General features: G+C 36.6%; 1 protein-coding gene across 13 annotated transcripts in view; it reads left to right on the plus strand.

The window, feature by feature from the left end:
* The window catches only part of CCDC171 (coiled-coil domain containing 171), a 167,926-nt gene that overhangs the window by 45,827 nt on the left and 108,529 nt on the right, over nucleotides 1–13,570 (plus strand). For all 13 annotated transcript variants that reach the window (XM_040540969.1, XM_040540965.1, XM_040540963.1 and 10 more), the window contains one exon: nucleotides 9,713–9,815. In XM_040540969.1, the coding sequence (XP_040396903.1) occupies nucleotides 9,713–9,815 (103 nt within the window). The remainder of the gene's footprint in view (nucleotides 1–9,712; nucleotides 9,816–13,570) is intronic.

The following is a 13,570-nucleotide window of genomic DNA, read 5'->3' on the forward strand; positions in this document are numbered from 1 at the left end:
CCTGCAGAAGAGAGGATCTGCAGACTTATTGCTGTTGTCTGTTCAGCTTATCTGAAAAATAAAGATATTTTAAAGGGTTACATGTTCACAGTCTGTAAACAAAAACATTATGAACAAGTAGACTTAAGTAGACTTGAATTATAGTTTCCTTGACTATGGATAATCAAATAGGTGAAAATTATAAATAAGAACTGAATAGGAAAAGAAACCTGTAAGTGTAACTGCCTTTTGGAGTAAAATTGTTGAATGGTTCTCCATCATGAATGTTGAAGTCAGTATTGGGTGTGATTTCTGTAAAATTCATACACTTTAGTTCAGACAGGAATTAGTTCATAGAGATCTGTAGTGTGCATTTATAAATAAAATCTGTTTTAATTAACTGGGATCAGATGACTCTGTCCTCTGACAGATGATAGATCTTTTGTATGTCAGTCTTTGCCCTTGCCAATGTTTTAGTGAATTTGGATTCTCATTTCAAAATTACATTGATTGGCCATTCTTACAGTAACTACAAAATTAGTGTGTATGAATGGCAAAGCATTCACCTATTCAGTGGTTTTAGGTTTTGTCATAGAGCTAATTACTAGTTTCAATTGATTGATGCCAAATGGTTCATCTTACTTTTTAATTTTTTTTAGTCAGAATTATTCCATACATTGTCTTAATATACAGTTCTCATGCAGATTGGTAACTAATAACAGATAAATCAAAAACCCCTTCTTCCTTCTGGGAGAATCACACCTTCTTCCCTGCAAGAAGAAGTGTATTAAAAGACATTTGCTGGCCTAGTTAACCTGGAAAAGTCATCTTATATGACACAAAAGGAATAAGAAGATAGAAAAGCAACTGTCTCCCCTAACTACTGTCAGTAATGATTAGTATGCATTCATATGAAATATATGTTCAATATGACATATTTCTACTATGAACATTAGAGACTCGTTAGCTATCTCTGTGATACAAGTTTTCCTTTTTATTTTGTGTTTTATTTTTTAACATTTATGCTGTATTTGACAAAAATTCAGGACAAAATTCTAGTTTTCGTCAAGGTTTCTGGTAAGGGCAAAAATATTAAATAGTGTATTCAAAATGAACTTTACATTATAGAAGGGTAAAAAGCAGAATAGATTGTCTTGGTTAAAAGAAGAGTCTTGTTCATAGAGCTGGTTGTTTTAATTGTTACAATGGAGTGATTTCAAACCAGAGGACTGCCTTGAACAGGTAATAAAAACACTCATTTTCTGTGGAGTTGCATTAATGGTCCCCTTTGGGATTAGGTTTTTATCACCTTGGATGGCTTTGTATTTTTCCTGAAGACTTACTGTATTTGTTTGAGAAGCAGGAATGGATGTGTGTGGTCTTGTTTATTGAGTCTGGACAACTTTTTTTTTTTTTTTTTTTTTCCCCCAGAAACGTAAAAGCAGAAGTCTCTGGCAAAAACTGAGTATAGATAGCATTTCACATACACATACTAAAATTGTGTGAAAATGTGTTCTCTTCCCTTCATTTCCCAATCTTGCTTTCTTGATCTGTTCATTACTTTCCTATGTTTTATACTACCATTAGACATCCTGTCCTTTCCACTCCAGTCTCATAATCTTATATTGGTTTCTCACTATACTGCTATAATACAGGTTAACATTTTTGTTTGTAAAACGTTTTGGGAAATATAATCAAACCAGTGAAGGCTGTTTGTTTTTATAGAAACAGACTTACGCAGGGACCAAATACATTCTTTGGAAACTTTTTATATCAAAAAGAACATTTTTTTTTATGGCTCAGTTGAATGTATAGTAAAGTAGTTACACTGCTTTTAATTTTAAATATCAGCATGTGGCACAAGTTTGCCAGAAATTTGCATGGATCAAATGTGATAGAATCTGTTGATATCAAACAAAACTGCTTATGAGTGTTCAGCATGAGCAGGCTCTCAAGATTTCCATTGTGTTTTTACTGAGGAAATTGGTCTCAAGCTTGTCATTATTTCCAGCTAGGGTTTTTAGAAATTTTAGCTTGAAGAACAGGAATTTGGAAGAATGGCCATTGTGATTCAGATCTTGTTTTAAATTGAAACAGTCCCAGCTGTATTCCTGCCCCATGGAAAGAATAACTGGTGCCTTGAATAGGTTTTAAAGTTACTCAGGGTATTTACATTTCTGGCACCTAGTAGTGGATGAGTACTAATTCTTAGTACCAGACAAGAGGGAGACGTTGAATTTTTATTTTATGAGAAACGTATATTGAAATTTGGGGAACTTGCCAATTCACCAGAATCCATATTAGGAAATTGCAGTCATTAAGAATAGTGTATTTTAGTGTAAATTTCTTTAATCTGGATGTATTGTGTATTCATTTCCTCCCGCTTGTATAGATACTATCAGGAGTAGTATAATTGTATAATTAGTGTATAAGTAGTGTAATAGATTACACCCAGACTCTTTTGCCTTGTGGCATATAAATCTTCCTTGCAGTCATGCATGCAGTCATGTGGTGTATATATTCAGGCTGTCTGTAATAGCCTTGTAGGTTATTGCAAGCTGAAAGTCAGGACAGGAGTGTTTGAGAATCTAGTTCATGTACATTGGCAGTAACTGTTGTTGTTTAGTAGTAGTCTCTCAAGTATCGATTGAACAGACAATAAAACACCCTGAATGTTATGATTATTCTACAAATTCTGTGGAATAGGATCTGGTACTCAATGGCAAAGATTAACTGTGAACATTTTTTTGTTTCAATTAAAAACAAAAGAAAAAAAGCAACACAGAAGACAGAGGCACAGCCTTCATTAATTTTGTGCTAATGATTGTTAAATGGTGTATTACCTTGCTTTGTGTTTTTGTTTTACTTGCCTTAACTCAAGTATTCCTTCTTCTGTTGTCCCAGTTTAAGAAGACCAATCAGTTTGATAAATCCCATTGATGTCAAGCATATGTTTAAATGATCTTCTACAAAGAAATCAATTTCATAATTTATTCTGGAGATGTCACTCAAACTGTGATGTCCCAGTGTTTGAAGACAGGCATCTAAGAAGTGCTTTTGAAATTGCCAATTTTTGAAAAAAAACTGACAACCAAAAAAGCCTGAAGAGAAACTCTTACAAAATTCTCTTCTACCAAAAGGTTGTTGCAAACTTCTCTGTAGGAAACTAGAATTGTTCTATTTAAAACTTGAGCATTTTTGATGAATTTCATTTCAGGTTATTAAAACTGAGGCACAAAATTTCTTGAGAAATTGTATTTAATTTACCTGTGGCCAGGCATGTTTTAAAGACTGCTCTACAAACTTTCAAAAATTTTAGCTAATACGAGATAATAAATAAAATGTGAAGTATTTAATAGCTAGTTAACTTGAACAAAAATAAAGAGGAGCCTAAAGAACTATATTGTTGGGGGTTGGGGGAGTTGTTTTGTTTTTGATATAGTTCATGCTTGGTTGCTTAAAATTTGTGCCACTGTCCTGCAGTACAGAATATCACTCAGGTAAAACCAGTTGTTTACTGTGGAGCAGCCTTCTGGAGCTATTTCTGTAACTGATTTGCTTTGGTCATGCTTGGTCACTGCATTCCGATTCTTTTATAAAGCATTTACCCAAATGCTTTTCAAGGAGTAGCTGAACATGCTGCTTCTTAGTGACTGTGTGGCTATGTCTAGCTTTGGCACATGCTCTGATATCAACAGATGACACTTGGACTGCACACTAAGTGACTGAATTAGTCTGTGTGCAGTAGAGCCACACAGGAAATCCCTGCAACTGCAAATAAAACAGGCAATGCTCCTGAGAAGATCCCTCATGGAATAATGGCAGTAGATTGCAGGACAGGACCCCAGTTCCTTGTTTGATAGATCTGGAGTTTTCGTTAAGTTAGTTTTGAAAGAGCCTCAGACTCCTGCCTACATGTTTATTCTTAAATTGTATTGAGCTTGAGATGCACACATTTGCAGAATCAGGTCACATGGGCTATTCTTGAAGCATGTATAGTAGGGTTTATGCTTACTTTATTCAACAACATCAGAGTTCACTCTTAGAAAATCCTAAAAACAAAAACCACAACATAAATCAAAAAAGAAAACAAATGAACAAACAAACAAAACAAAAAAAACAAACAATGGGACTTCATTTCTGGAGCAGGTGATGTAATGATACCAAAATAGGAGACTGTAGATGAGAGTACCTCTGCAACCATGGTGGTAGGGAGTTGCCCAGATAAGTGCAAATACCCTGCCTCTGAAAGGTTAGTGTAATTCTGACAGTGGGTGAAATAATTTATACAAGTAGTAGATTTTCCTAATAGTTCCAGTTATTCTTAGTTAAGGATTTGTAACATTTGGAAGAATTTTCCCCTGGTTGGAGCCTACAATACTTTAATAAAAAATACTTGGCTTCTATTTAATGTCTTGAAAAATGCAGTTTTGTTTTTAGATGTTTATGTAAATATATGGTGAAATACATTCTTCTACCAGAATGTCTTCTGTTCTCAAGGGATGTTTTGCAATACTAAGAGCCTTCTTAAGGATATGAGGTTTGACTTGGGGAAGGGGCTATAATCCAGCATATATTCTGAGTTCAGGAAGTATGATTTTGCTGCCATATTATTTGGTTTCTAGCCTCCCAATCTGAATATTTTGGAGGGGGAGAATTGTGTTTGGGAGGGATAGGAAATACTCAATATAAGTTTGGAGAATTTTAAATTCTCAAGTGTTTTTGATGCATGCAGTTGGGCTTTTTGAAATCAGACTTGATAGTGGATGTATTATTTGCTTCAACCAGACTATCCTTTCATTTTTCCCTGTGGGTACCTTCCTTTCAGAATAATCACACAGAATGGCAGTCACTGATGCTGGCAGGCATCTCTGGAGATATCTAATCTACCCCCCATTCAGAGCAAGGTCAGCTACAATAGGTTTTTCAGGACTGTATCCAGCTGGATTTTGAATATCTCCAAGGACTGAATCTACACAATGACTTTGGACAGTCTGTTCTAGTGTTTGACCATCCTCACAGTATTTTTTTTTTCTTGTATTTAAATGGAATTTCTTGTAGTTTAGTTTGTGTACATTGCCTCTTGTGCAGTGACGGAGCACCACAGAGGAATCTGGCTTCCTTTTCTCCGCTTCCTCTTGTCAGGTGCTTACACATATTGTAAGTCCACCTGAGCCTTCTCCTCTCTAGGCTAAACAGTCCCAGCTCTCTTTGCCTCCCCTGGTATTACAGTTTTACCAGTCCCTATGTCATCTTTGGCCCTTTGTTGGATTCACTCCTATAAATCCATTTCCCTCTTTTACTGGGGAGCCCAGAACTGGACCCAGCACTGCAGATGTGTCTCACCAGGGCTGAGTAGAGGGGAAGGCATCACTTTCCCTTAACTTGCTGGTGATGGCTTTGCTAGTGCAGCCCAGAATACTGGTGGCCTTCTTTGCCTCAAACACACATTGCTATCTCATGGTCAGTTGACTCAAGTTGGTTTCCAGCCTGTGCTGCCATGTGGAGTTATTTTTCCCCAGGTGCAGGACTTTGCACTTACCTTTTTTTGCACTTCGTAATGTTCCTCTTGGCCCATTTCTCCAGTAGCTGCAGGTCCTTCTGAATAGTAGCAAAACCCATCTGGTGATTCAGTCAATACTTCCACTTTTTTACTGAAAACTTGCTGAGGGTGCACTCTGACCATCATCCCAGTCATTAATGAAGATGTTAAACAGCATTGGCTCCGCTGCTGACTCCACTGGGATACCAGCCACACCAGCCTTCTGCCACTGCTCATGATGCTCTGCCTGCTTACTGCCCCACAAGCCCTGCAGTTCAGCCGGTTTTAAATCTGCCTCATTGTACACTTATCTAGCCAATACTTCATCAGTTTATCTATGATGATGTTATGGGAGGCAATGTCTAAAGACTTACTAAAGTCAAGATAAATGACATGCTGTGCCATTTCCCCTCAACCTTCAGGACATTTGTCTCATTGTCGAAGGCTGTCAGGTTAGTTAAGCTGGATTTCCTCTTTCTATGTCCATGTTCAATACTACTGATCACCTTCTTGTCCTTCATGTGTTTGGAAATGGTTTCCTAAATTACTTATTTTATCACCTTCTCAAGGATAAGTGCCAGACCAACTTGCCCGAAGTTCCCTGCATCCTCTTTCTTGCCCTTTCTGAAGACAGGAGTGACCTTTGCTTTCTTGCAGTCCTCAGGAACCTCCCATGATCACCAAGGTATTTCAAAGACAGCTTAGAGTGGCCTGACAATGACATTGGCCTGCTTGCTCAGCTCTTGTGAGTACATGCCATCAGGTCCCATGGGTATGTGTGCATTCAGTTTGTTCAAATGTTTCCTACCTGGTCTTCCACCACTGAGGGTAGGTCATCTTGGTCCAGGCTTTACCACTGGTCTCAGGGAACTGAGATTCATGAAGGCTGGTCTTGTGCACTGAGGTGAACAAGGCATCGAGAAAGCCTTTCTTGTGTCCTCATCACCAGATCTCCTTCCCCACTCAGTAGCAGGCCCACATTTTGCCCAGTCTTCCTTTTGCTGGTGATTTGTGTGAAGATACCTTTACTTCTGCCTTTCGTGTGCCTTGCTAGATTCAATTCTAGGTAGATTTTAGCTTTTCTAAGCTCATTCCTCTATGCTTTGACAGTGTCTCTGCGTTTCTTCCAGGTCACCTGTTCCCACTTCCACCTTCTGTGTGCTTCCTTTATATATTTAAATTTACCTGGGAGGTCCTTGTTCATTCTTGCAGGTCTTCTGTTGCCTTTGATTTTCAAGGATCACCTCCAAGCTCAAGAATGGTCAGTCCTGATGAGCAGGAAGTGAAGAAAAGTCAGCAAAAGACTTAGTTTACAAGTGGTCTTTCACCTCTTTCTACTAATGCGGTAGAAAGGGTTGGGAAGCAAACCATCCTTACGTAAAGGCTTTAGCACTTTGTCACCTAATTTCCCTTTTGAAGTAATCTAGGGAACGTTCATACAAGTATTCACACAGGAATGACATCGCCTAACACAAACATGATGATGGATGGAGGTGGTGGGAGAGAGTAATCTCATCTCTTCGAATAGTTGGATCTGGCAGAGATCTTTCAGCAGCTGCAACTGATTATATTTGACTTCTACACTCTAGTGGACTCCATTTCCCCTTTCAAAGCAGAGTTATGTATGCCCTCTGTGTTTGTTCATCTTGAAGACAAGAAAACTACGAGAGTTACAGCTACTGCCATGAACTATCAGATGGGTGCTTTTGGAGAAGACTGAGCTACGCTCTCATTAGAATTGTGCAGTGCAAGTATGAGAGCAAACAGAAGTTTTAGAAAGGGAAATTCTAACTACCTGTAAGGGGAAAAAAAAAACACTTCACAGTGAGGATTGTGAGCTATTGGAACAGGTTGCCTGGAGGGGTTGTCGAATCTCTGTCCTTGAGGATACTTGAAACTTGACTGGACAGTGCTCTGAGCAACCTAACCTGACTTCAAGCATGGCCCTGCTTTGAGTGGGGAGTGGGACCAGATGACCTCCAGAGATCCTGTCAGCTTAAATTATTCCATGATTTTATGACTCTACGCATTCTTATTAGATACCTGTCAGTGAGACATAAGAAGTTAGATCGATATGTTCAGACCCTTTTGTACTCTTATCCAGTGTCTGGATTTCCTACACTGTAGTTCACTGTATTTCTATTCATTTCTAATAATGGGAGAGAGTGATTGAAAATGGGAGTTAGAAAGGAAGGATACAATTTTTTTTGCAGCAGAAGTGTGGAGAAACTGGCTAGTCTAAAGAATTTCCTTTTGATCTTTATTGCTGTTGAAAAACAGAGACTGAAATTGGTTTAGAGAGTATGGATGCAGTTAGCAAATAAAGCACAGAGCAGTAGTGAAGACTAAATAAACTGCAATATACTGTCTAAATTGTGGTAAATTAACTAAATCAAATGAAAAAACTGAATTAGGAGAGAAAAAGAATTCTCACATTTGAATTTTTCATGGGAAAGGGTTTTTCTGGGAAAATTTAGTTTGCTCTTGTCTGTGCTGGAGTGCTTTATGTAAAAAAGAGTATTTATTCTATGATGATGCTGATCATGTTGCTAACTTATTTTTAGTATGTGAGGTCTTTGAGATTATATCAGTACAGGACAGTAATGAATTTCATATATTTGCATCCTGTGAACTATTTTTACTGGATTTCAGCAAATACAATCTCTCTCTACACAGAAAATTTTATAGACTAAGAATTAAAACTTTCTTATTTTTAAATATATAGAAGTGATATGGAAATTCTTTATGAAGTGTAGTACAAACTCTCACACAAGGAAAGGCGTGTAAATGCTACAGGGGACCTAACATTGAAATAGACACATGAATAATATATTAGTTGATATACAGTACATATAATTAAAATTGAAAGAGTAAAGCAAATTTATAAAATATTTAAACTGAGTAGTGAAGAACACTGCAGAGAATTAAATGTCTTTTTTTTTTCCTTTTTTTTTTTTTTTTTTTTGCCTGCCACTTTTACGCTACTAGTATGTAGCAGTAGCAGTTTTCTTAGGGAGGATGTTTTCCACACTTGAGAAATTGACTGGGTCTTTACATGTGCAGTGAAACATAATTAAAGCGATGGTTTATAGATATGATAGAAAACAGTAGGATTTTTTTCAGTGCAAATAGGGTAAACATCCATAACAAAGTAGAAGTGGAAATTAGTCAAATAGGTATTAGAATTTAGAATAAAAATAAATTGAGTAATTAAAAATAATTAGTTTGAACATAACATCTTTGAACATAACCTTTGACATCTTTGAACATAAACCTTGTTATAAGAAAATTATGAAAAAAATATTTAAATCTAGTTTCCTCTTGATTTTTTTAAACTTGTGAATTGGAACACACTTTGTCAATGATCATCTAAAATTATACTTTTCTTTTGAGAAGTCAAAGCTACATATGTCCAACAGGATGTTAGTCTTGTCTGGAATTACAGATGCATCTGTAATAGCAGTCTTTGAAAGCTGCAAGTTTTAATATTGGATATAAATTGAAAGAATGATTTGATACAGTCGATATTATTGCATTGATTAAAAACTCTGCTATAATACCATTCTACCCTCAATATAAAAACAGTGTCTTAATTTGAACAATAGGTTGCACTTAACAGCTTTCTTTAAGAAAATTCAATGCTAGAAGCTGAAAGGCTCTGCTGCTTTACATTCCATTCATAGGGAGAAGTTTTTGAGGTTGAGGAAATAACTATCAAGCTTGGAAGATACTAACAATTGAAGTAGGCAGGTTTGCAATGAGAATAGGTGTGGGATTTGACAGAGTGCCAAATCATGAATTTCTAGACTGTCTGCCAGTAGTTTGGTGTCTTTCTGGATGCCCTTGTAGGGTATAACAATAGATTTCATTGCTTGCATATTGCTTCATGGGCAGCAGTTAATCATCGTTCATTAAGATATTTTTAAAGCACAAGATCTTCAAGAACAATTTTTATTTTTATTTTGACTACCTGAAGCCTTTACGTCTATTTTAAATGTGCTTCAAGTTTCCATGAAACCCTGTTAATTATTTGTGGCATTAGCTCATTTGACTCAGGAAAAGAAGTGTTAAAAGTATAACATGAATCTAAACGTAAAAGGCAATAAAAATACCATGATCTGTATTGCTTATGTTTACTATTTTAATGGATTTCTTTTCCCCCCTCCTGTCTGTCTCTCCTGTCAAATAAAGGCCAAGAAACACCAGGTCTTTCTAACAGAGACGTATGAAAACAACATGAGAGAGCTGGAGTTACTCTTGGACAGCTTTGCTATGTCAGGCCAGCGGACAGCAGGTTAGTTGAAGGTATAAAATGACAGATGCATCTGTCAATGTTCCAAAGTCACTACATTGTGGGAATTCTGCAGATGCCTCTTGCATTCCCTCTTCTCAACATGCTTTGATTTGATGACATGATAAGAGCAGTTCTCACAGCAGTCAAATGGCCTTCCTAGCTGAGAAAGGGTGACGGAATGTGGACCTGCTGTTGTCAGCCCAGAGCTTGATTTACAAATGCTGGGGTGTATATGATCGGTCAGAAAAGGGCTCACTTGCTGTGCTCTAAATCCAACTGAGAAAAAAGTCCTTACAGTATACCTGCAAAGGGAACAGATGTTTTGCCTGAACTGAGCCAAATTCTCAGGCAACCTTCAGCAACTTAAAGGTCATATATTCAAAAAGGTTGTGTAGGACACATGATATAACACAATACTTTTTGCTGTTGAGTGTGCACTAATATTGTATTGCATTCAATTGATCTAATGCAATTATTTTTCTGTTCTAATTATAATGAATTGCAAGTTAGTAGTTGTCAGTCAACAAACGGCTGCGTGCATAAATATTTGAAATTGTGGCTAACAAACAGAATTTTAATATAAAAGCTTGTGATCTTTTTTAAAGAGTGAAAACAATACACTTTTTTCATTTGAATCTTCATTAAAAGCTATGTATAAAAAAAAATCTCTATGTGATTCCTGTTAGAAAGTCATATGCTAGACACAAAAAGCTTTCAATTTACAGAGCAAATAAACTGGAAAAAACAACAACAACAACCACCACCAAAACAAAACAAAACAAAAACAGGTCAAATGTTTCTTAAAGGGCAAATTAATTTATTTGATTTAAATTGTGATGACAAGTTTCTGCAATGTTTAGCAACAATAGACATAAAAGGTGGTATAACATCTTTAAGGAAAGATGCGCATATAAATTAAGATTTTTTTAAGGCCTAGCACTGTTAAAATAGAGTAAAGGAACTTCCTAGGAATTCTTTTGCTCTCAAAGGCCTAGCCTTGAATATGTGATAAATTGATTTCTTCATATGGGCTATATAACTTTTATTTGGGAGCTGGTATCAGTCTTATTCTGTAATCATAAGTGTAATTCCTGTGGGTAATACCTATAGGTTTGCTGCAGATATGTCAGACTGAAAAGCTCTTCAAATCTGTATGTTTTCCTCAGTCTTGCAAAGTTCCACATGCCCAGAGGGGATACTGCAATTCTGGAGGGAGCTGGATGCTGCTGCCAAAGTGTAGTTCCAAAGCAGTAATTGTCTTTTGGATAGGTTTTCTGTTCTCCCTCATGATAAACCTTGCAGAGAACAGCTTTGAACTGTTTCTGTCTTATTAGGGATTTGGTAACTTCAGTATTAATTTGCTTTTGTTGTTTGAAGTAAACTTCGAAAGAACTTATTTAAAGGGATCTTTTTTTAAGCTTCAGTGTCTCTGTAGAGGCTTAGTTGAGGCAGAAAGTCAAATTTAGCACTGCTGTAGATTGAGTCTTTATCTCTAATACTGAAGTGGATGTTGACAAATATATTTGTTCTACATGTTCAGTATGCTTTTAAGTGTGAAACTTAACATTTTTAATGCTCTCAGCTTAACGTGTTACACTTAGGAATTTATTATCTAACAATATAAGTTTTCAAAAAAAAAGTCTTATTTGAAATGGAAATGCCTTGATGCCAGTAAAAATCAAAATCACTGGTAAATCTTCATAGTTTAATTAGCAGAAGCGGGGAATTGATGCTACACGACCCACAGTTGACTGGACAGTTTTCCTTGTTTTGATTCTTTTTTCTTTAGACTTTCAACTCCAGTGGTCAAAATTTTTCCTTAAAAATCTGTCAGTATAAAGGCTCCAGACCCTTCATTTAAGTGCTGATAGTTACTGTGCTTTTGGAGCTATCCAGGAAAAAGAGAAGAAGACTTTATATTTGTCAGATTAAAAGAAATTAAAAAAAAAATCTTTATACATTCCAAACTAAGGAGCACAATCTACATCTTCCTCTCTTTAAGTGACCTTTATAAATATTCCACAGCATTGTTACTGTTACCAGCCAATTTGCATGATTTCAGTTTGTTCATATTCAGTTTGTCATATTTTGCAGTTACTCACCTGTAGGGCGTGTGCTCAGAGAAATTTGTCTTCATTTTAAAAGGAAAGAAAGGAAAAAAAAGTTGCAGTAATCTGAAAAAAAAAAAAGAAAATTGTGAATTGAGTATAAAGAGATAAGAGTTTTAGCTGTTTGAATCAGTAGAAAGACTGAAAGAGTAGTTTACTCATCTTTTTACCTCCTGTCAGAGTCATGTTGAACCTGGCATTTTCCCCAGATTTTTCCCCAAAACTCTTAGGTGATACTGGGCAAATGCTTCAAGTATTGTTTTCCCCCTCGTTGCTGAAGTAAGGGCCTCTCCAGCAAGACAGTGCCATTTGGATTATGTTGCATGTCTTCTGCATAGCTGTATGGAAACAGACAACATTTGGCCAGTATTAAAGCTGTAGGCTTGTTTTCAGCTAATGCAGGAAGGTGGAATCTGGTATTTCTGTTGGCAAGCTGGGCTGCCTAGAAAATAAGGTTGCAGCAAAGGCAAAGAATGCCAGGATGGAAAGTTTACTGGCAAAAGTCTGTTCTTGGCAACCATGATACAAATTAAGACAGTTCAAAGACATGTTTTAGGGACAGCATTGCAGGTTGGGACTTCAGAAGTGAAGATACATTATTTAGACAGCTTGATGAAAAATATGGATTGGAAGACAACTGCTAGATTGACTTAATGGCTATTATTTTAAATTGACGATAGCTGCGTGTTACAGCTTCTTTGGAGCTGGAAGTAAGGAAGAGCAGTACTTTTTTTTTTTTCCTGTGCAATAGGTTCACTGCAAAGTGTTCCTACAATAGATAATAGGAAGAAATTGCTTTTGTAATTGAAAAGACAGCACTGGAGTCCTGTGCATCCTTAACTTTAGCTATGGTAAAACGGCAGTATTGTAAGGTGTTACAGATCTGTTATTATATCTAAAATCTGAACTTCTCACAAAAGGTCAGATTTTATGATTTTTTCTCAGGATGATTGTAAGTGTAATAAATTGCCATCTGGGACAGTTCTAGGACTCAGAGTTTTGAGTCAGGGCACTGGACTCCCATTGAGAAGATCTTGCTTTTCCCTGACTCTGTAGATGGTTAGAAACTGTGGAAAATAGCTGTCCACTGGAGGTACCTGATAAGACGGAGCAGCATTCTGTCCTAGAGATGTGCCTTATTTCTAAATTCACTTTTATGTACATTCTTTCTAAGTTCACTTTTATGCTGTAGGGCAGATTATGCTCCTGAGACTGAAAACAAATTTACAAAACTGTATTGGTTTTTCTAGGCGTAACTTTGACAGAAACAGCTGGCCAGCAAGTTGAATAGAAAAGTTAGTGTCCAATCTGAATAGTACTCAGCCATACTGTATGCTTTCTGGCATTGAAGGGCTGGGAAAGAAGTCAGTAATTAATTTAAAACTTAAATTTTCAGAATGGCTGTTGGCAGTATTTTCTAACTTGCATGTGTGTGCAGGTTTTCCACTAACAATAGTGTGTTATGTGTGGCATACAGGATAAATCTAATTTTTTAGAATATCACACTAATTAGGTAATACTAACCACAGGATTCTTTAAAAATAATAAAAAAAATCCAACAACTTGGAAGTCTGTAAGGGCACCTTCTCTGACTGACAAAATTTCATTCAGGACTGTGACTGACCCAATGAAAAGACTTAGTGTTTA

Source organism: Cygnus olor, chromosome Z (genome assembly GCF_009769625.2).
Source record: "Cygnus olor isolate bCygOlo1 chromosome Z, bCygOlo1.pri.v2, whole genome shotgun sequence".
NCBI classification, from domain to species: Eukaryota; Metazoa; Chordata; class Aves; order Anseriformes; family Anatidae; genus Cygnus; species Cygnus olor.